Here is a 24,685-nt window from a genome sequence, read left to right as displayed (position 1 = left end):
TAATTGCAGAACGCTTTCATCACCCACAAAGAAACCTGGTACCGGTGAAGCAGTCACACCCCAGCCCCTGGCAACCACTAATCTACTTTCTGTCTCTGTGGATTTGCCTATCCTGGACATTTCATACACATGGAATCATGCAACACAGGGCCTTTGTGTTTGGCTTCTTTTACTTAGCATGATGTTTTCAAGGTTCATCCATATTGTAGCATGGATCACAGAAAGCAATTTTTAAAAATTAGTTGTACTTTTAAAAATCTGAACAATGGCAAGAACAGCATCACACCCTTACATGGCGACAGTTGGCTGCAGCGCAAAAGCAGCTACCTTCTTAGGTGGATTATGTACAGTTTAGTTTGCCACTGACCCTCTCTCTGTCCTTACTCTTACCCTTCCTCCTATTCTGTTATCTGTGGGCATTTAGGTTTGTGATCCTTGTTTTTACACACGTGATTTTCAACCTGCCACGCATTAGAATCAGCAGAGTGAGTATTAAAAAACACTGATACGCAGGTCTCACATGTAGAGATTCTGTTCAGTTTGTCTGGGGTGGGGTAATGACATTAAAAAAAAAAACACTCCCCAGGTGATTCTAATGTGCACCCAGGGTTGAGAAGGAATCTTTAAAAACATCCAAGGGGCTGGCTAAAGATTTCCTTAACTTTTGTCTCTTCCTGGCCTTCCCTATACAGCTGACCCATGAATAATGTTGTGGTTGGGGGGCGCCAACCCCCACGCAGTTGAATATCCACATATAACTTCTGACTCCCCCCAAATTGCACTACTAGTAGCGTACTGTTGACCAGAAGCTATACTGATGCCATGAACAGTTTATTAACAAATATTTTTGTATATGTGTTATATACTGTATTCTTACAATAAAGGCAGCTAGAGAAAAGTCAACATTATTAAGAAAATCATAAGGAAGAGAAAACATATTCAGAGTACTGTACTGTATTAATTGATACAGTAAGTTTACATTGTCTTTAAAAGATGAACCATCTATCAGTACCTACATCAATATTGTCTTACATGATACAAAACATCGCAGATATCACACGCATTACTAACACTAGAATCAAAAATGAAAAGATAATGTGAAAGAGAAATTCACATTTATTTACAGGTATACAATTCATGCATGATAACAAAGAAACAGCAATATGATTGCTTCGTGGTAGCCTAGCTTATACAATAATGAATACGTTGTTATAAAAATTATATGGCATATAGTACCATAGTCATAGTCATAATATAGTATTGGAAACATTGTTACCTTAAAAAAAAAAACAAAAAAACACTTACCTGTGATGATAGCCTGATACCCAGCTTCTTCAGGTACAAGAGGGAGAAGCATACTATATGGTATGTAATATTTTTATTATAAAGTGAAGTTATAAAACAGTAATAAGAAAACTAACACATTATTAATTTTACATTAAACATTACTCATCTTATGCCTTATACAGATGGGCTATCCACTTCCATACTAGTCTTGCACACGATGTTCTACACATATATTTTTGTATATTTATTGAAAAATTCCAGGTATAAGTGGACTCGTGCAGTTCACACCCAGGTTGTTCAAGGGTCCACTGTAGTTTTAGTGAGGCTGTGGGGACAAACCCTCCTCTTCCCTCTTGACTTGGCCTTAGTGGTCACCCCAGCTTGACCCATTTCAACTCCACGCTGTGTATGGCTTGGAAATACAAGAGGCAGGAGCCTCAGCTCACACTGTGGTAAGGCCAGTCCTGGCTTGCTTATTAATGCTTTGATAACTGATGCATTATTAATGCAATTCACTTTCTTTGCTGAAGTAAAGTGCTCCAGTGAGCTGAAAGGCACACATACCAGAGATCTTCTTGGTCACAAATGGGGGAGGCTGGAGGGTTAAAAATGTCGCTGGAGTCTCTGGGTTAGACTCCCACCTGTCTAACACCCCTACCCCAGTAAGTGCGCACATACTGATGTGACCAGTGTGAAAAAGTCTTGTTTTTAAAGCTGTTTTGTTTCTTTTCATGATTTGCAGGTACTTTATTCACATGCCAGCCTTGGAAAAAAGGCTCCCATTGTGTTACCCTATTACCCAACCTACCACTCAACTTTTCCATGAACTTCTGAAGTTGGTTGAACAGGAACAATGTGTGAAATGTTCATAAGAGTATAAAATGTTAGTTGGAAGTCAACTTAATATTTGTGAGAAACATTTTTGACTGATTAACATCTCGCTATTCCTGTGTCCTATAAACAAAGATTTATTTGAAGGCTCCATCAATACCTCTCTAAGAGAAGTCTTTAAAGTTTTTGACCTGCTACAAAAAAAAAAAAAAAAAAAAGAAACTATTTAAATACACTCACATACATAAAGTGGTGCACAAGACTAGTATTTTTCTAAAAGAAAAAGTTTCTAAAGACATAAAAACCTATAAAGGGAACAGAAGTTCATGAAGAGCAAATGTAGAAAGTGCACCTTGATGAGTTTTGTTGGTGTAATAATGGTGAGTGGTGTGAAGTCACTGAAAATAACCAGAGGTCAGTTGTTTGGGGGAGTATAAATTACAAAGTGATCATGATAGAGAAATGCTGGGTGATAGGACAAAAACCTCCTTCTCCATCTGTAAAAATTCCATTGACAAGTATTCATGGAAGAATGAGGAGAAGGCACAGGCATAGCTATAAAGAAGGTCAGTTCCTCACTATCCCAAGGAAAGAAGCTTGGACTTTGTTCAACGTAGTTGAGCACATCGGGCCACCTGAGCACCCAGGCACACGTGAGCAGTCTTGTAGAGTCTCTATGAAAGCAGCACTGTCTATAAGCAGTCATGGCTCTCCCACTTATTTAAAAAATCTCTTCACTATATCTTTAGGCAATAAAGTAACTTAATCCAACAAAAAACCTTAAGTTTGGCATCACTGTTGAGCTATTATTGAATTTGGGCTTCTAAGGACTTAGGAACTGGGTCCTCCATTCAACTTAGGACTTGAGGGAGGATCAGAGAAAAATCTGCCACTAAAGAAAGAGCCCCCACACCAGGTTTTGCCTGTGCTGTGCAGTGGAGAGGGAATTAAACTCACTCAGGACATCTTATTTCTGGCTCTGGCTAAGCCACTACTTAAAAGCCAGCCGTTTGACCTCAAAAAGTCAGGTCTCCTCTCTGGGCCTCCTGTACTATGAGGAGGGTAGGACCAGACGGTCTCCAAGTTCTCTTCCAGCTCTAACATTCTCTGCCTGGGACGAGACATGTCTTAACGCTGTAACGGGGTAGTGGGCTCCTCTGCTATCCCGGCTCAATGGATGATTTCACATTGATTCCAAATAATCCTGCTTTCTTTGGACTAAAGAAAGCTGTCACCAACATTGCCCCAGAAAGTATGCAGACCTTCTCCACTGTCCCCCATCCAGGACTACAAGTCTTCTACTCTCCAATCTGGGGGCAGAAGCAGCAAAATGGTGTTTACAAGTGTCCTGAGCTGTTCAATGAGGGACATTCCCAAGAGATGATCAATCAGAATACAGAAAGATTCCTGACAATGGCAAGCAACACTTCAAACTGGACAAGTGATGGACAGCAGAGCCTGCAGAATGACAAGAGGATCAACTCCGCTCTGCCTCAGCTTCTCAGCGGCGCCCTGGCTCTGGGCAATCACCAGGGAGGCTCTGGAGAGGGCTCGGGGTTTCTTTCCCGTGTGCCTTCTTGTCCCTGTTGCCTGCTTCTCTCACTGTTCTCCCACTGTTCTCCTCAAGCTGAGAGCATCCTTCAGCTCATCTCTGCGAGCAAACGGTCAGTCTGAATGTACCTGAATCTTTCCATGTAGGCCTCAGTCAGCAGCTTTTTTGAATATGGTTGAATATTTGTCATCTTGATTTTCTTATGACACATGGCTATTCATCTGGACAGTCTGGGAGACGAGGGAGCACCTAGAAATTAATGCTTTGAAAGGTTGTCCTGCCACAATTCTTTCTTACTATGTGTTTTTTTTGTATAGTTGCCAAAGCCAAGAAAAATCACTAAATAATCCATCTCTATTAGTGATCATACACATTTGATTGACTAAATATTGATCTCAGCCACAAAATAATTATTTTTCAGTGAAACGAGTTGTAGAAAAAAAATTCAATATGTAACTTTTTAAGACTACAAAGAATCACCAAAGAGGCCAGCACACACAGCCAGTTTTCAGGCTGGGTTCAAGACTCTAGGCTCTCTGACAACCTTTAAAAATAAACACTGCCGTTTACTACCCCTACTAAGAGTAAAGTCATAGTAATTTGCTCCACCGTTATATATACATGGGTTTTGAGGTCAAATAACTGTGTTTAAATCCAGCTCTGCACTACTTTTGGACCCTGGGAAGTTACTTAACATCTCTACGCTTTGGTCAAAAACAAAGATATAATCTATCTCATAGGACTGTTAGATTTAAATGAAAAGGTGTTGGTAAAGCACACAGCATGATATGTGGCAAGCAGTGAGGATGCAGGATTTACTATTATTAAAATACTATCCAAGCGGCTGAGAACTTAGAGATTAGTAAGTACAGTCCTTATTTTTTGGACCAATTTGGGAACTAGCTACTATACTCAGCCCTTAATCTTTAAAGCACTGAAGAACACATTCATTGGTTATTAAACTGAGAATTCAATTTTGTGTTAACAGGAGGGTGATTTAATTGACAAGTGCCTATTTCTGCTATTCACCACCATGAAGGACTGCTGACTCTCACTGACATTCTCAATGTAAGCGCTCTGTGGGAAATATCCTTCCCAAGGGCAGACACAAAGTTTTCTAGTCATGTAAACTTTTTTTAACCTTTGACTTACACAGCTAATTACTAACTGATCAAACGGACAGAGTCATTCTCTGTCCCTACAGAGTTCCTAATTGATTCACAGTGTTAGAATAAATAAATGAAGAGTTTCTTCATTTTACTGAAATCCAGATAATCTATAAATTACGTAAAGAGGGGAAAGCTTGAAGTCCCTATAATTGATAATGTATTTTACTTATTTCCATACTCTCACTCACTAATGGTACCACTTTTCATAGTGCATAGAAATGCTGGAGAGCATGGTATTAGATGTGCTATAAGGCATTTGATAAAAGTGGTTACAGCTCATTGACTGGTCACATGCTCCAGCCTGTGGCATTAAATTTCCTCCGAGGTTAGAATCCCTCATTTTATATTTAATGTATTGGTAGAGCGTTTTGGTGATAAATGTGGAAGAGAAGCTGGAAACCTCTTGAAAAAATAAATTTGATGGGAAATTTTCAGCAACCTTTAATAGTGTTAACTCACTGTCTGGTTTCTCTCTGTTCATTGCATTTACTTCTAAAATGTAATACTCCACTTGGACTTGGCTCTCTAGAGGAGGGAGACAGTCAGCAATTCTTCATTCTGTCAGACCAAGCCCTCTTGTGTCTGTGTATCTGTCTTTTGGATCTGAAGCTGTTCACATTTCAGAGAAGGCAGCAGGACTCTGGCTGGAAATCTGAGTGGTGTAACTTTGTGGCTAAGAGTCCAGATGCTATGTCAGAAAGACCTCGCTTTGATTCTTGCCTGCCTACTTACTTGTCATCAGACTTTGGGCAGGTTATTTAACTTCTTTCCAAACTTCCAATTTATCAATCATAAGTTATTAAAAGGTTACATTAAGGGTTTTTGTGGATTTTCATTCATTTATAGGTAAACACATAGTTCCATGGCCAGTATATACTGAGACAAACCACATGGCATTGCCATTTTTAAGTTTAAAATTGCCAATATCTACCATTTCATATGGTTCAAACAAATAAAAACCCCTCAATAGCTGGTAGCAATTATTCTAACCAGAAAGATACTAACTTTAAGAACTTATACTTTAGAACCCTCCTACGTGGTTGGTGGGAATGTAAATTGGTGCAGCCACTATGGAGGACAATATGGAGGTTCCTTAAAAACTAAAACTAGAGTTACCATATGATCCAGCGATCCCACTCCTGGGCATATACCTAGAGAAGAATATAATTCGAAAAGACACATGCACCCCAATGTTCATGGCAGCACTATTTACAATAGCCAAGATATGGAAGCAACCTAAATGTCCATCAACAGATGACTGGATAAACACACACACACAATGGAATGCTACTCAGCCATAAAAAGAATAAAATAATGCCATCTGCAGCAACATGGATGGACCTGGAGATTATCATTCTAAGAGAAGCCAGAAAGAGAAAGAAAAATGCCATATGATATTCCTTATATTTGAAATCTAAAAATAAAAAGGACACAAATGAACTACTTATTATTAATAATTTAGATGATTGATTTCTTGAAAATGTGTAAGCACATTTGACCGTCCTTTATGATTGGATTACTGTATTCTGTTGATTCTTTAAAAAGTAAAATAACTTATACTTTAAATACATGTCCCTAACTCTAATTTCCCAGGCAGTATGGCACTTTTTATTGTATCATGGCTCATCCTTGCACAGATGAGGATGAACCTTAAATTATACAGTTCAATTACAGATTATCAAGGGAGCATGATATAGCTAAACACGTACAAGTGGAATTTAAGATTTTCCTCCTTGCCTTCTCCCGAAATAAAAAAAATCTGTTCTTCCACCAGACTCCTTCCCCTCAGTGAACTGTACTGCATTCACTCCGCTGCTCAGGAGGAGACACTTATGAGACCTCTGTTTTCTCCTTTCTCTTCATCCCCCGAACGCAATCCATCAGCAGTACTTATTGGAAACTCCTTCAAAATATGAGTGATCTGCTTCCCACAATTACTGCTACTCTTGTCCAAACCCCCATCACCTACTACAGTAACCTGTTTAGTCCCCCTGCTTTCATTGCTGACCCCTGCAATCCTTTCTCTAAGGTGAGAGTGGAGTGTTCTTTTAAACATGGAAATCAACACAATTTATGACTTAAAACCCTCCCATTGCTTCCCATTACCCAAGATGACACCCAAAGTCCTTCCCATGGCTTCCAGGGCCCCTCATGACCTGGCCTCTGACTACCTCTGTGACCTAACCTAGTCACTCTCCTCACTCACTGCTCCCTAAACACGTCGGCCTTTGTGGTTTTCCTTCCAATCTCCAAGTTCTTTCCAGCCCTGGACATCTGCACAGCAGGTCTTCAAATGTCACTTCAAAGAGGGCTTCACTGATCACTCCAAAGTAGCCTCCCACCCACCGACATTACCTTATAACATATGTGTTTACTTACTTATTCTTTGCAGTGTAAGAACTTAAGTATGTAAGCTCCACGATGGTCTGGCCCTCATTTGCCTTATTCAGTACATTTTATCTCAACACCTGGATAGTGCCTGGCACCAAGTGTTTCCTCTATGTTGAGTGAAGGAATGGGCTAAAGAAACATGCAGAAGGAGACCACAGAGAGGAGCACCAGCTCCAAATGCCATGTCACAGCAAACTCAAGAAAGACTCCAAGTAAGACTTGTACAAGGACTGCCCAGCCAATCTATAGAATTGTGAGATCTAATAAAGAGTTAGATTTTTCAGCTTTACTGAGGTATACCTGACAAATAAAATTGTAAGATATTTAAAGTATACAACGTGATGATTAGATATGCTTATACACTGTGAAAGGACTTCCCCCCTTGCCTCAATAATCCATCCCTCACCTCACATACTTACCTTTTGGGGGGTGGGGTGCAGTGAGACCATTTAAGTTCTACTCTCAGCAAATTTCAATTATATAATACAGTGTTATCAACTACAGTTACCATGTTGTACATTAGATCCTCAGACCTTATTTATCTCGTAGTTGAAAGTTTGTACCCTTGAAAATTTGGAGAGGTACCAAGCTTTCCCTGTTTCCCCCAACCCCTAGTCCCCGGCAACCACTTTCTACTCTGTTTCTATAAACTTGATTTTTTAAATAAATAAAGTGCTGTTTTAAGCCTATAAGTTTTAGAGTGGTTTACTATGTAGCAACAGATAAAACAAGAACATCTTCATTTATTTTAAATAAAATTTTACAACATTATATCAATGTTAGGGTAATTTCAAATGAACTAATTCACCACAGTCAGGCACTCTAACCAGCATCAGTGTTTTACTCGTCTGTATGTTCTTCCAGCTTTTTTCTACATTGTAAAATCATGTAAGTTTTCCCTTTTGTCACTTTAAATGAATTCAGTAGTATTCTTAAGAGTTCTCCTAGTCCCTTTAAAATGGGATTTATATCTGTCTAGACACAACAGGGTCCACATTGTCACTGACCCTCACTGGGGAGGGGCCCTTGGGATCACACAGTGCGAATAACACCTGACCACTTAAATGTTGATGATATATGATAAACACCAAGTGGACTGAGATTACTTCTGCCCTCAGCCTTCCTCTTCCAGCCAGTCCCTGAAAGGGACTGATGAGGGAAATCTATAAAGCTCGGAGGAAATAAGATACATTTGAAGATATGTTGGTTTTTTTATCTGAGAGATTTCTGGCTTCCGTGTTTGGGAAAACCTCGGGGCAAAGGGTTTTTTTTTTTCTTTCCATTTTTTTTCTGGTCTTTGTTTTCTTTCTTGCTATCTTTTGCTTGGAAGGTGGCTTTGACCCTAGAGAGCTAGGAGACACTACATGCAGGTGAGGCAGGAGAAAAGGAAGCAAGATTGATTGTTTGTCCCAAGATTCTGAAAGAGGCAAAGGGGACCTTTAAGTTTTCTTCAAGACTCCAGGAGGGGTGTGGGTTTTGGGGTACAAATGGTGCCTATAAATAAAGATGCTGGATTTGACTGAAGCACTACCCCTCCTCCTCCCACTTTCGGTGGCGATGGGGACAGAGTAGTGGTGGTGGCAGTGACGGTGGGTATGGCGATTTGCTTGTTTTGCCAGCAAGGAGAGCAGCGGAGGAGGGAGAAGGAAGGTGTGGATCAAGTGGCAAAGGGCCAGTGTGGGCTTTTGTGGGCTATCCTGCAAAATCTGCCATTGTTTACAACACTGTTTCCACAGGAGAATTACCCTGTCCTCTGTACAGCTAACCTACAAATGCATTTGGAAAAGGACCACAAAGGGACTATTTTGCTTCTATTAGAAACTCTAACCAGCAGAGGGCACAGCTGGATTAGGAGACAGAGATAGAAAAGCAAAACTTTGCTTTAACCAGGAGCATTGATTCTTAAACTTTTAAAACTCCTGCAGACCTTCAAAATTCAATGAATTTTTGTTGTCCTGCTTCTTTAATAGGTACTAACATAAACCCGGGCGTGAAAAAGTTCCAGATGCTCTTATAAAATCAACACTAATGTATGATTTAAAAATTTACGAAACTGAATGCAAATTAATATCATTGATGTAATACATGACGTTTTGCTCAAACTCTATCTCCTCTCACAAGAATGAAGATGGTGGAATATACCACACAGGCACTTAAGTTCAGTACCCTGCTATCACGTTTCACTGCCTCCTTTCAGAACTACCACACGTTTTTATGTACAGGCCATGCTGACCTTTGACTGTCCCTTGGCTTGAATGTTTCACTATGTATGCAGTCTGCTTCTGTTCTCTTTCTGGCCAGGGACAATAAAAGTTCTCCCACTTAGGGACAAACAATAGATCAACATAAACAATGCAAACACAGGCATTTCACTGAAATGAACATAGAACTTTAAATTCCCTAAGAAACCCCACAGACTTTCAAGTTGAAATCTAGACCCCAATTTGAGAGGCTCTACTGCAGAGGATAAGGGGCTCAAATGTTTAAAGCGTGCTGACTTAACATCATAGTTTCCCTGGGGGGTTTATGTCTTTTCCCCCAGCACCCCCTGCTTCATTTTCAACAGTGTCCTCATTTGGATGATAAAGTAGTAAGGTTGTACCTATACCCTGGTCAGAAGCCAGGCCTGGCGTGGAGTTCTAAGATCAGGGAAGCCCCGTGCCTTAGCAGGGGGAATTAGAAAACAGAAGTCAAGTTAAAGCCACCTACAGAAGCCTCTCAAGCTTCTCTCAGAAGCATAATTATTCCAATACCAGCAAAGCTTTGGGGGTTAAACCAAACTTCAGACGTATTCTGATCTTTTGTGACTGAGAGGCCTCGGGGGTTCCCCGGACTCCCCACACCCACAAACCACCACCTCAAAACACAGGCTATAAGAAAGGAAATGCACAAAGTGAAAGATGTCATCACAAGGAGGAGGATCCTCTGATATCTGAGAGCATATAAGGTCATTTTAGGGTAGAAGGAGAGAAACTCATATAAGGGTCACACTTACTTGGAGAAGCTGGAAGGCAGGACAGCAGTTTTGTAACCGTATGACATAATCTGGCTACCATCACACACCAAGCTTGCTGCACAGCAAAACGATGCCTCGCCGCCAGGTCTTAAGACCAAATGCAGTTGCCAATGTGACTTCAGATGGTTCAGTGTTAACAATAATGAAAAGATGCCACAAAAATGTGATTTTTAAGGAGACTGAGAAATACTTCTCTAAAAACATCCCACAAACTGAAATTTGCTGAGATTGGAAGCTAGGTCTGTGGAAGTGATACTTAGAGCATTCTGGCAACTGTGAGTCCTCATTCCTTCAGATGACGACTATTACTAGAATTACGTCATAATTATCGAGCCCCACCTGGGGCAATGTGTCATATGGACAGGGAGGGGAGAGGGCAAAAAGCACCATGTGTCTCTGTCACATGTGCCGGGGACGCTCAGTGTGGGGACAGTGTGGGGACACGCGGTCTGTCAGAGGTTTAGGAGGCTCCATATGACTTGCGAGGATCTCGCCGTCCCAGAGACAAATCAATTCAAATCAATAAGCATCTATTTGTAGTTAGTTGGATACTTGGGGTATACAAAAAAATTAAAATAAAACTGCATCCCTGTTCCTATAAGCTAAATTCTCTAAGCTAAGTTATCTGAGTACAACCTTCAAAATTTTTGCCATATCAACTGTATTTTTATTTAATCCATGTTTTTGTAACATCATTATTTACTCAATACTTTTCTAGTATCTCTCCTACTTCAGCCATGTCATAAAGAATATCTGGTAAGTCTTGGAATTGATATTCTAGATACATATTTTTAAATACTTGTGTTTACATATTTCTAATGTGCATTTTAAACACAATTAAATTTTTAAAATGTCTTTTCCTTTGACTATCTAAAATAATCTTTGTACCACTCTACAGGAATGATAACAGTAATGAACACTTACAGAAGACAGTTTACAAGGGTAGGTCAGGTCAGATGACAGAAGTATAAAGAAAAGGGCTATAGGAAATCACAGAGAGAATTTAATCCTGATTGGGTGCATCAAGGGGGCCTAACTTAGAAGATTTTGTATTTGAGGAGGTTTTAAAAATGTCTAAGCGTGTAATATTTTTTGAAAACTAAAGAACACGGCAAAATGATAACGCGTGCCAATGCTTGGTGGTGAGCGCGCAGATATTCTTATGTTATTCTCTTCTCTGTATGCTTGAAATAGTTCATGATAACAATAATAAAATGTGTCTAGGATTTGGAGAAGAGAAAAGCATTCCAAGTAGAAAAGAAAGCATGAGCAAAAGCACAGAATCCCGAAATGCCAGCTAGGTGACTTCGATACAAAGTGAGCACTGGAAAATTAAGATGTGGCAGATCACAAGGGACCCTGGCTAAGTGGTTCTGAATAAGAGGTCTGCTGGCGTGGGAAATCCCTGGAGGTTTCTGATGAACAATATATGATAGTCTGATAAACAATATACGAATATTAGGAATAGAACTCTGGGAGAGAATTACAAGATAGGGAGAACTCACATTTGGAAGGATTATAATAATGATTCAGGTGAAAACATGGCAGTCTCCCTAAGCTCCGGCACATCCTGACTTGCTCCCTTCCTCTGCCCACTTGCATCCTGTTTTCATTGTCAGAAAATCCATTTCTCCTGGGTAGGCATGTTTTCTCCTTCCCACCCTAGATCCTCTGTAGTCTCATCCAACTATACTGTAAACCACTGAATGTACACTTTAAAAGGGTAACTGTACGGTATGTGAATTATATCTCAATAAAGCTGTTAAAGAATAAATAACAGGCTGCAGGCTAACTGGTCCTGCAGGTGGCAGTTTGCCAGCCTCTGCTCTAGACACCAGATGAGCTGGCTCCTCTCAGAAGCCTACAAGTGGATTCAGCATTTTAAATGTGGAAAATTCAGTTTGGAAGAGCTGGAAGATGACTGCAGTCAGATAGGCCTTTGTTTTTGGGTGTTCCTGGCGAGGGGATCTATATGTCTTGTAGATGTGTGATGTAAGCAATGATGAACTCCTGTTTGTAATTAAAGCCAGGAATTCAGCCCACACACCCAGACACACTCAGACTCACCACAGTTCTCATTGCGGGGTTCTTGCATAGCCACTAGGCTGCAAAGACCTTCCCTTAGTCCCAGCCAAGCTTCCCAGGCAAACAATCATTTTGTCCATCTTTCTTCTTCTAGCCCATCTGGATAGTTTGCAAAAATTCCTCAATTTGCCATGATTAAAAAACAAAGCTTCATCTCATTGCCTCTTGAGAGAGGTAATGTGAGGGGGTGATGGTAAAATTTAATCTGAAGTTTTCTTCTTGTAATCAGAGTCTTGGCCAAGGGAACTTGCTTAGATAATTTCTGTACTGTACTTACAGCCCTCGGCATTCATTCCACAAATATTTATTTAGTGGCTATGTGTCAGGCACTGTTCCAAGTGGCAGAGACACAAGAGTGAACAAGAAATAAAAAATCCCTCTTTCATGGCATGGCGTTTACATTCTAATAAGGCAGAGTCTGTCCTTCTTTTATCTGCATGTTTCCATAATGAAATACTATACTTTATTATCATTAATTAACCTCCTATGCTTCATGAGAGGTCATTTCGCCTCTCCCTCTGCCTCTAGGCTGGATGGACCTAAACTCTTCAGATGGAAGTGTTAAGTCCTGTGAGTTCTGTCCACAGCACAGTTTAAAAATACCCACTTTTCTAACAGTCCAAACCATTATCACTAATATCTAGGCTACAGCAGTAGCCTTTTTATGGGTCCCCTGAATCTTCAATTTCCCCATAGTTATTGTTAAAATAATCAAATCTCATCATATCCTTTCCTTATCTAAAACCTTCCAGTAGCTTTTCCATTTTTCTTAGGATTAAGTCCTAAATACATAACCTGGCCTGTGGTAGCACTGCATATCCTGGTCCCTACCTTCCTCCCTTCAAATCACTCTCCCTTGGCTTGAAACATTCCCACCACGTTGGTCTCTCTCTCTCTCTTTTTTTCTTTTCTTTCTTTCCCACCCTCCCACTGGTCTTCTCTCTTTACCATGAACATGCCAAGCCCCTTCATACCTCATTCATTCTTGCATTGACAAGATTCAGCTTACATGTCATTTTCTCAGTAAGGCTATCTCTGATTCCATTCTGTTACACACTTTTAGTGATTAGTTATTTATGCTATTATTTATTTAATGACTGCTACCTCTAGCAGACTATGAGCTCCATGAAGGCAGGGCTTTCCATGATTTGTTTATGACTGTATCGCCTTACTTAGCCCGGGATCTGGCTGATCACAGATGCTCAACAGATGTTTTCAATAAGAAACAGATGTTTTGAAAAATATCATTTAACACAGGAAGGCTACGAAATTACCTCAAAAATGGATAAGTATTTTATGACCAAATATTATGATATCAATTAGAATAAAGAGAATGAAAACAAGGACAGAAATATGACTAGAAAGGTAGGAAAGGAGATGCGGAGAGAGTGAGAGAGAGAACAGAGGTGGAGCCAGCTATCGGCAAGAGACGGAGCCTGCTAAAAAGAGAATTCGTTTAAAATAAAAACTGGTGAGGACTTGACTGAAGGAACATTTGCTTTAGGAATCATGCTTTCAGGAGGCTAGGAACATTGTCATCCAGGACTGCTACCTGGGCACTGGTGGGAATAAAGATCATCCCAAATTTTGTCTTTTTTGTCTACCTCTTTACCTCTTTTGTCTTAAATCTTAGAATCTCCTGAATGAGATACTACAACCTTCCTCGGGAGGACTAGAAGTTTTAGGAAATAAAGCAAATGGCAGTATTTCTGCTTTTAAAAAGGAAGCTTTTCAGTTCACGTCCAGCCACAATTCTGGGATAATGTGTGCTTCATCTCTTCTCTCTTTAGGCCTTGCGGTAGGTGATAGCTAAATTTTTTTTTTTTTTGAAAGAGAAACTTTGCTTTTATCATTAAGTGTCAAGAAGAGGTCATTTGTAGGAAAAAAAATGTTTAATAAAATGCAGAAAGCACAGCCCCAAGGGTCTCCATGAAGACCTCTGCCTTACATATTAATGGATAAATGGATGGAAATGCCATCTTTTAGCAATGCAGGTGAGAACTACTGGAATGAAAAATCAAAGAAATTAAGAATTTAATGACACGTACATACTTAGGAAAAATACTCAAAAGATCTCTGAGGAGCACAAGGTGTGTGAATTTGAATGATGCCACTAAAAGAACCAAACAAGTCCATGAGCATTCAGAACACAAAGGGAGAGTCCCTTTGTCCTAATGGGTGCTCCAATCTCCTACCGGAAAGAAAATGTTGACAAAGATATAATTCCAATCTACTTGGGAGTTTAAATAACGTCCAGTTATGAGAACAACATTTAGATTTTATTAAGAAAAATGATAAAAATGTGCTGGGGTTCACAGTACGCCATTAGCATAAGTGATTACTGTACTCATTTCAGCAACTAATTACTGACTATCAACTGTGTGCTACTCACATAAAGAGTAACAAGACCCAGCGCCTCTCTTCGAGAAGCTTACTACACACAAGCTTATAATAAGTTAACTACAAAAATAGTTGTATAATTCGGTAGTTGATAACAAATGGCCAGGAGACTCAGAGTTTTATGACAGAAGGTGAAAAGACTTGTATCTTACTGAGATAATCAGTAAAATTTTCACAAAGGAAGGAGCTTTTGAGAGAGGCTTGGAAAAAAGTAACTTTTTCTTAGTCTGGGATGTGAGAGAAGAGCATTCCAGGCAGTGGGTATAGTAACAGCAAAGGTACAAAAGTGGGAAAGCAGGAGAGATTTTTAGGAAACTCAACAGCTACGTTGCCAAAGTGTAAACTATATGTGTTTGGGAGGGGGCAGCAGGAAACACTACAACGAACTAGACAGGTAGGCAGGAATCAGACTGCAGGAGCTTTTCAAATTCATTCCCTTACTCTTTTCGACACTGACATTCACCGAGCACCTGCGCCAGCCTTTGTGCTAAACACAGTGGGGGCGGGGACGGGGAGGGGGTGTGGAGAGGAGATGTGAGTGCTGTAACCACACCAACTGTGTATTCACAGACTTTCATAACTAGAGGCCTAAACATTCTTTTCATAAAATGAAGTCACATTATTTGTCTGCTCCCCAAATTTCATACTGAATTAGTCAAGCTTATTAGTAGTTGTGATCTGAGTCCATATGATCTGTGTCTCACAGGGCATCAAAAGTAATTTGGATGAAGAAAGAAACACATTTGCAACGAATTATACTTTTCAGCTGCACTCTAGTTTCAAAGAACTAGGTCAGATTCCTCATTAGGTTTGGAAGGACTTAACCTGTTCCTCTCCAGGTTCCACATGAGGCTGGTCCCACTTGGTTTGTCCCATTGGGGTGATGCCATGATGATAATCATATCCCAGGAGCTGAGCCACCAGACTGGCCAGATTTGGGCTTTATCAACTGACAGCTACTGCTAAAGAATTCTAAGGACAAATTCCTGCTGCTGTTTTCAGCCTTGAACATGATTGGAATATCAGTCTACAAGCTGGAGGTGGCACACGTTGAGGATTTGCTGAAACTACAGGAAGCCAGACTTGAAAGTGGCAGATCTGGGTACCCTGGTTATTAAAATAAAGAGGGCACGTCCACGTTCAAACACTTTTAAAAAGAAATGTGAAATAACAAAACATTAAAAAGAGAAATGGAAGTAACTGAAGTGCAGAGAAATTATATAGATGGCAGTTAAAATAAAACGTAAGAACATATTAGGGAAAAGGCTATAATAAAAGATTATCATTAACTCGAGCTGTTATAATAAGGAGGCTTCCCAAGCTGAGTGTCAATTGAGTAAAAGGTGGGGGCAGGGGCCTAAAAAGCTTTCTCAGTTTGAAGCTCAAATCTGTGGAACTCCCTGTCCTCGGGGTTTTAACTCGGGCCTGGAATTGCTGCCAAACCTGTCCTTGTGCCTGGGCAGAAAGTCTCTACACAAAGCTTCTAGGCCTTGAATGACCTCACTGATGAAAGTGAATTTACTTACTATTCGACTTACCACTCACCTGTTAGTCTTCTAATAATACAGTGTCTCAGAGTCCCCAGTCTCTGTCCTTTCACCCTCTCAACCTGAAATCCGTGTTGGGCCAGCCCAGCAGGAAAATGGCCTAGTTTTGATCCCCTAGACAACATGCAGAAGTCATTTTTTATATCACATTTCTGCTAGGTGACTCTATAGTTTAGAAAGAAAGATATAGCAGGAACGCCATTTACTCAATTCAGTCAATCAGTACACATGTTGTAGTGCCTAATATATTCCTAGCGCTGTGCTTGATCAGGAAGAGCAGCGTCAGAGGCTAACAGTCAGAGACACAGGATCAACACAGTTAAACAAGGTATAAGACAGGACACGATTAGCTCTTCTCTCTCCTTTGTATGTACTGTGCTTAGAAGGCACCCTTGTCAAACTGCCTTGCTACCATGGTGACAGTTACTAAGAAATGCACAGATCCACATACGAACAGGTTACAGAGTTCTGTTTGGTTGCTATTGTTAAATATGCAGTTTCTGCACTGAGATGAACGGTTCTTATTATCAGTCTGCAATTTTCTCTATGAATTCTCTGTATTTAAGTCCTTAAAGAGCATGTGGACCCATCCACGCTGACCCTGCTCAACTTGGGGGTTTTCCCACTGAGTGGGAATCAGGCTTTAACCCTTCATGTGTCGTCTGGAATGACCTCAGTGTCCCACGCTTCTCAGTTGACCTGATCCTTTAATTCCCCAAGGTTCCCCCAAGGTTAAGAAGGAATTCTTGATCATCTCTAAACTGCTTTTGTCTCTTTAGTGGCTATCATCTCCTCTTTGCCCCACCTCATCCTGTTGTGACCACTGTCCCCTTCTCATTCATTCCCCAAGCACCATTACATATAAGTGGTAGTTTATAAAAGACTTTTACTGAAAGTCTGGGAATTAGAGGAAGGACTACACTATAGCACAGGACAGGAGATGTAAGTACATAAAAGCTCTAGGGCCATTTTCAACATAGGGAATTTCTCACTATATTTTCTTCGCAGGACCTGCCTGGTGCCGTTTTGCTCAGCGTTCCTTCTCCTCCAGCTCTTTTCCGAGTTCTCACGTCAAAATCACTGTAATTTTATTATTCCAAGCAGTGTAATTCTCAGAGTCAAACCGTCCTCCATGTGAACTAACTCACAATCCCAAAAGGCCCATCTATTTTTTTCCTCTTCTCAAACAAAATCTCCACATACCCCAGAGGTGAATTTTGCCATTCCCCTAGAATGTAAAATAGCAGCTAAATGTAGCTATTTTTAATAGTTATATTAAATTAAATAGCTAAATTCAATCTTAATTCTCTTATTTAATCTGTATTTATAACTGTTTTTCTTGAGAATGGCTGAACTACCGATGTAAAGTCAAAGTTTCAGAAACATTCTGCATTGTGCACAAGTCATTCATACACTTGGAGAGAATTGTAGTTCCTTTTTTCTTTTTAAACTTCATTTTCTAAAGAAGTGATTCCTCAAAAGATTGAGAAAAACTACAGAATGATTTGTGATTTTCTGATTGCCCTATAAGAGACAGGAAGCAGAATAAAAACGGGTCCCCCATAGAAAACTCCCTTCTGGGTCTGGCAGTATTCACAAGCCAAGACCCTTTTATATGCACACAACACAATTTTCGTAAGAGAAACCTTTCCACATTCAGTCACAGGAGTCGACGACTGGGGGGTGACCACAGCTCTGCTTTAAGGGTAAGGATCTTATCTCTGACAAAAGGAATGTTTCCAAAGGTGTTCAGTACTGATTTCTCTCCAGGCAGCCCTAAGTTACATCTGAATGTCACCCCCAAAAGAAAGTAACATCTGACAGTAAGTACACTTTCTTGTGAAGATGGATACTTCCCTTTGGAAGTATATATGTATATACTATATGCACACCTCTTATGAGCCTGTTGTGTACTATGCAGAGCACTGGACTAGGTACCATGGAAGATGTAAAAAAAACAGTAAAACAAAACTGAAATCCTACAGGAGCTTAGAATTCAGAGGGTGAGAAAAGTTTTACTATGCAGAAATAATAATTATGGAATGAAAAACAAGGTAGAGTTTATTCACAGAGTTCTGGGATTTCAGAACTAGAAGTATTTTAGATTATTCACTGATCTGCAGAGGAGAAAACTGGAGTCCAGAAGGGTTAGGAATTTACCTGAGGTCACACAAGGAATGAGTGGCAGAGCCAGGAAGAAACCACAGATATCAAGAGCTCTCTCTACCTTACCACATTGTAACAACCTTTAAGCATCAACTCGATCCAAGGAAATAAACAGCTCAAGATGACACATGTAAAATGCTTAGCATAATGTGTGCAACCATCAGCTGACATCATTATCACAATCATCACCACAATGATAGTGGTTGATGGTGGTATTAGCCAGAGCTGGATGTGAGTTCCAGGTCTGCCACTTCCTGTGTAACTGCAGAAGAGCTACTTATCTTCTCTACACCTTACTTTCTTCATCTATAAAATGGGAATAAAAATAGTATCTACCTAATGGGTATATACCTGTCACTTGAGTATGTTCAAACACTAGCTGTTCCACAGTATTTATTAACCTATGTAGGTATACAGAGTCAAACAAGGATACACGCATACAGGGTATCAGTACTTCTCTTTGCTTTGCTAAAAGGAAATCCAGAACGTTAACATTTTTTTTTTTTTTTTTTTTTTTAGATTTCACCCTATACAGATACCAGCACACAAAAGTATGGAACAAAGAAAATAGGAAAATAAATGCTATTTGGGATGTTGTATTATAGGAACTGTTTATTATTCTCAACAAATATACACCAAGCTTCAGCTTTCAAGGAGCTTGTAGTCTAGTGGAGGAAGAAACCAGGATGTTTTGATAGGGAGTGATATACACATTGCAGAGCTAGAGCTAAGAGCTAATGGAAGCTCACAGAAGGGCATCCCATCCTGTAAGGGTGGAGGTAGGGAAGGGAGTGTCAGAGAAGTTTTCTCAAATAAAAGAAAAAGGAGCTGGACAAAGATGAGAAGAGTTGGGAAAAGCCTAACGCCACAATCCAGCTGTGGTAGGTACTCTGAACTGGCTCTCAGCATCCATTCCAAACCTCTAGTGTGCTTTCTTATCCTGCAGGTTAAAAGCCACACCTTGCTCATCTCCCTGCAGTTAGGGTTCTGTTCTGCCAATTAGAAGCACTTGGGAGATGGACTGCAGGCTGGAGCCATCTGCTTTGTTTCTGCTGGCAAACTCAGCCGTGGGTACGCTGGGCTTTTCTGCAGCAATCATTTCAGTGTCTAGGTGCTAACTCCATGGGCGTTGAGAGGTAGTCACATGAGCAGCGGCGGCTTCCTGATCTTTGTGGGGTTTTTTGTTTTTTGTTTTTTTCAAATGGAGGTACAGTGGATAGAACCCAGGATCCTACGCATGCTACGCATGCATTCTCCACCCTTCCTTCCTGATCCTTAGATAACAGCTACAATGGTCTGTCTTTGAACTCAACAGTACCAGTGGAGTTCCCTGACGCCCCATCTTCCTGATTAACTGCAGAGGTAGCAGCTTCCTTGGCAGACCAGTCCAGCAGTCTTGTCCTAGAAATCATTCCTGGAAACCCCGCTTTATTCCTTTAGCCTTTCCAATAACTTTGTAAGCTCCTGATACCCTGTATTAAATCCCTTGTTGCTTAAAATAGTGTGAGTGGTTCCTATTTCTTACACCGAATACGCCAACAAAATACAAAAATGCAAAATGTGCATGAGCAATATTATTTGCAGGGGTCAGCAAACTTCTTCTGTCATGGGCCAAGATAGTAAGTATTTTAAGCATTGTTGGACACTTATGATCTTGATCTCCTCTTCCTTCCCCTCCTTAACACCAAGTGTTAAGTACATTCACACTGGTGTGCAACAATCTCCAGAACATTTTAATTTCCCCAAACTGAAACTCTATACTCCTTAAATAACAATTCCCCATTCCTCTCTCCCAGCCACTGGCAACCACCATTGTACTTTCTGCCTCTATAAATCTGACTGCTCTGGACACCTCACATAAGTGGAATTATACAGTATTTGTCTTTTCCTAACTGGCCTATTTTCCTTAGCAAAATGTCCTCATGATCCATGCTGTAGCATGTGACAGGATTCCCTCCCCCCACCCCCCAAGGCTGAAAAATGTTCACTTGTATGCCTATATCACATTTTCTTTATCCATTCATCTGTTTATGGACACTTAGGTTAATTCCACCTCCTGGCTACTGTGAATAATGCTGTTATGAGCATGGATGTGTATATATCTCTTTGAGATCTTTTCAGTTCTTTTGGATATATACCTAGAAGTGGGATTACTGGATCATATGGTAGTTCTATTTTTAATTTTTTTTTTAATGCGGAAAAGACATTTATTACCGAGCTATAAATTAGAGGCAACGGGCAGGGTAGGGTGGGAGAAGCCAAATGGGAGGGCATCTGCTCTTTCTCTCTGTCCTCCTGGGCCTGGATCCTGAGTTACTCATCAAGGCGCTCCTTCACTCGGACTACCTTTGACTGCAGGTAGAAGGAGCCACCCACAGATTTATTGTTCACCTTGAACAGGTGTTTGTAGTTCTTCTGGATCTCCTTGGGGCTCAGCCTGGAGACGCTGAGAATCTGCTGTGCCTCCCAGAGGCTGAGGCCAGAGAGGTTGGAGGCAGCTGCAGACTGGTGTCCGGCGCGGCCTCGGGGGTCAGCTGCTGCCTGGCTGGCTGCAAACTCCTGTCGCAGGGCTCGGGCGAGGTACTTGGCCATGGCGACCGCTCTGCCTCGGGGGACCGGACTCTGGCTTCCGGGGCCTGCGGCTCTAGCTCAAGGTATTTTTAATTTTTTGAGGAACCACTACCCTGTTTTCCATGGGGGCCACACCATTTTATGTTCCTACCAACAGGGCATAAGGATTCCAATTTCTCCACATCCTCGCCAACTCTTATTATTTTGTTTTGTTTTGTTTTGTTTTTTGTAGTAGCCATTCTAACGAATGTGAATGATAACTCATTATGGTCAGATTTGCACCTCACTAATCATTAGTGATACAGAGCATCTTTTCATATGTTTTGTTGGCCATTTGTATATCTTATTTGCCCACTTTTAAATTGGATTATATTTGTTGTTGTTGTTGAGTTGCAGAAGTTCCTGATATATTCTGAATGTTATCTCCTCATCAGATACATGATTTCCTTAGGCTGCTTTTTCACTCTGTTGCTTATGGCAGTCTAGTTTAGTCCAGTCTGGAGCAATGTGGTGACAGTCTGGCCAGATCTGGAGCCATCTTCCATCCTAAAGATACCAGTAGGAATGAGCCAGAGCATCTCTATCTTGGACACTTCAGGTCTTAGATACTCTGATTCCCTACAATATGGAAATGTATCCCCATGCTTTACTTTGCACCAGAACCAACCACCCTGAGGTCTCTGAGGCTGCCAAATTAGAAACGGCCTCAAGCCTCGGTAAGTGGGAGTCATAGACGTCGACTCACCAGATTCAGGTTTTGCATTGTCAAGGGCCTGCCACTAGAAAGATGAAATCAAACATAATTCTCACATCTGTTTTCCAATTTAGCACTGCTCCCTTCTACTTCAAATGGTAGTTCAGTTCAGCTTCTCTGATTCTCCATATTTATCCTCAGGGGATAAAATATCCCAACCCTAGAGACATTAATGATTTCCAGTCAAATATACAGCGAGTTAATGCATGACTTAGTCTAAAATACAACCCAGTTCACGTACTACTTGCTCCAAAAAAAGGAAACCTTGCTATTCTGTATTAGTGAGTGTGAACACTGTGGCATGATGCATTTGCCAACATATCCTACCTGAAGAAGTAAGATTCTGATTTACAAAAGGTCTATTTCTTTTTCTAACTAGTATTGCCTTTTAGAAGAATTCAGGAAGCCTTATGTGCATTATTTTTCTAGTCCCCACAAGAAAAGGAAAATGGGACAGTTAAGGACAGAGCTGCATATGGTCAAGAAGAAACATTGGAAATGCAGGATCCTAATTCTCTTCTTCCCTGATTTTTATGGTTAGCTGTTGCTATTCAAGTGTTCACATACAATGATGTTTAACACTGCATTACTTCTAATCATGAATATCCAAGGATAATGACATTTATAAGTGATTTCAACTGTAAATAACAGAAAACTCAAACATAAGTAGGTTAAAAAATAGTTTTTCCCTCATCATAACAAGAAATCCAGAGATTGGTAGTTGCTAGCATTGGTTTAAATGTTCAACAATCTCAAGGCCAAAAGCCTTTCATTTTCTTGACCTTTTCCTCATGGATGAAAGATGGCTGCCACAGCTCCTTATCTTATTCCTCACAAAGCAGAGAGACTAGGTTAGAGATGATACCAGTTTCGGCTGTCCCATTTTATTTGGAAGGCAAAAGGTTTCCTGGAACTTCCCCCTCAACCTCAGAAATCTTCACCTTACTTCTAGAAGGCTGGAACTTACACCACTCCTAGGGATAAGCAAGGCTAGGAAAACAAAATACTTGGGTTTTCCCATCCCGGAGGCAGGCAAGCGAGAGAGAAGTTGGGAATGGATATTGGTCTGCTAAATTTGGGGGTCTGCCACAGCAAAAACCAGGAAACACAAAAATATTTGAGAACACAAGATTGACTGAGTTATGATGTGCCATTTGAATCTCAGGGAGCTGTTAACAAATTGTAGTATAGAAATATACTTAGTTGCATGCAAAATTATTCATAAAATGTTATCAACTAAAAAATCAACACATAAAACAAGACAAGAAAACATCAAATTTGTTGGGGTGAATTAAGTTTAGACAGATCTTTTAGAAGTTAAATAGATACATGCAGAAAGAAAAAACTGGAACTTATACGCTGAAAATGTTGACTGAGGTTGGGTTTTCCATGAAACAGACTCTGAGGCAGAGCTCTGCATGCAGGTGGCTAAGTGCAGAGTGCTCTCGGGAACAGTAGCTGTAAGGGAGGCAGGGTGGGCAGAGCAGGGCAGATGCCACAGACTTTAACTGGTCCCATGGGAAGCTGGATGTCCCAGATTGTCCCAGTTGAGGGACTGTCTCTTTGTACCTTCACAAGTGACCAGTCATGGGATTTGGGCTGTTCCCAGGGAGGAGATAGAACCTAGCATGAGGCAGTTTCCTTCACAGAAGGCAATTCTGGAGAAGAATTCAACTGTGAGTCACCAGCAGCCAACATTCCTGGCAGCTGTGTCTTGGGATCTGGGCAGCACACCACAGCATCCACCAGAAAGTCAACAGTGATTATCTTTGGGTTTGGGGATTAAGGTTGGTTTTCTCTCTTTTGAAAAATATTTTCCACAGCAAACATAGCATTGTTCTAAGGATAAAATGAGTTAAATCATGTGAAGCACTTGGCACAATTCCTGGAATTTATTAAGTACTCAATAAATTTAGCTATATTTTGTGTGTGTGTACACACACACACACATATGTAATATTTTAAAGAGAAAACATAAATGTGGATATTGTCAAAAAGGATGAAATAGGCTTCAAACAATAACAGAACTTTCTGTTCCTTTTGGCTTATTTTGTTTTAATCTGTGAAGCTCTTTCTTATGACATTATTTCTTTCTAGCATGTCCAACAGAACTCTGTGTGATGATGGAAATTTAAGTATCTGTGCTTCCAATATGTTAGCCGCTAGCCATCGGTGGCTGCTGAGCATTTGAAATGTGGCTAGAGCAAATGAAGACCCTAATTTCAAATTTTATTTCGTTTCAATTTGTTTAAATGTAAAATAGCTGCATGTTGCTGGCAGCCACCATATTGGACAATTCGGCTCTATACCAATGCTGATTTAGAAAAGAGATCCAGAATATTCTTTCTCTCTTGAAGTTTGGATTATTTCCTCAACTCACTACCCTGTATAATCTACTCTTGATTTCAAAATCACATTATATTTACATGTGTAGGAAAAACAAAATGGGAACAGTTAATTAAGTGTTAAAAAAAAAAAGGGTTGTTGTTTTCCATCAGACTTTTTTTTCATACAACAGGGTAAGTAATTTAGATGAAAGTTAGGTGCTAAACAGCTACAAAATGTATTGCTAATTGTACGGTATTTTTTAGTAAACAATCTGAAGAGAAAATGAAAGGGGTTGTTCCATATCAAATATCTGGTTCCCCCTGGTGGGCTGAAAAAAAGACTTCTCACTGAAATCATATCTTTCAACCATATTGTCAATATAAAAGGGGAGGCAACTGCAGAAACAGTTTGAGAATGCCTGATAATAATGTGGAAGTCTCTTACCTCTCAGGTGGGAGGCATATGTAAAGGGGAAAACTCTCTAACAGCAGTCATGTTTGTGGAGAAAAGAAAGACAGATCTCGGTCTGCATCTCACTCTGCCAGGTACTGGCTGTACTTTGGACAAATTACTTAACTTCTCCATAAT

At 40.3% G+C, this 24,685-nt stretch overlaps 2 protein-coding genes and 1 pseudogene across 3 annotated transcripts in view; 1 reads left to right on the top strand and 2 right to left on the bottom strand.

Moving 5' to 3' along the window:
- C12H12orf56 (chromosome 12 C12orf56 homolog) overlaps positions 1-3,539 on the top strand; it is a 68,597-nt gene extending 65,058 nt beyond the window's left edge. The window contains exon 13 of one of the 2 annotated variants that reach the window (XM_074375068.1): positions 3,404-3,539. In XM_074375068.1, coding sequence (XP_074231169.1) covers positions 3,404-3,470 — 67 coding nt within the window. In that variant the 3' untranslated portion in view covers positions 3,471-3,539. Of the gene's footprint in view, positions 1-2,029 lie in introns of both variants that reach the window. The other variant, XM_074375067.1, reaches the window with a different exon arrangement.
- Positions 1-24,685, bottom strand: part of XPOT (exportin for tRNA) — a 134,129-nt gene that overhangs the window by 104,478 nt on the left and 4,966 nt on the right. The window lies entirely within an intron of this gene.
- On the bottom strand, positions 20,758-21,036 carry LOC123612960 (mitochondrial import inner membrane translocase subunit TIM16 pseudogene; annotated as a pseudogene).

This window comes from Camelus bactrianus, chromosome 12, assembly GCF_048773025.1.
Source record: "Camelus bactrianus isolate YW-2024 breed Bactrian camel chromosome 12, ASM4877302v1, whole genome shotgun sequence".
Lineage (NCBI taxonomy): Eukaryota > Metazoa > Chordata > Mammalia > Artiodactyla > Camelidae > Camelus > Camelus bactrianus.
The sequence above is the reverse complement of the archived record's forward strand: the minus strand, read 5'-3'. Positions and strand labels throughout refer to the sequence as shown.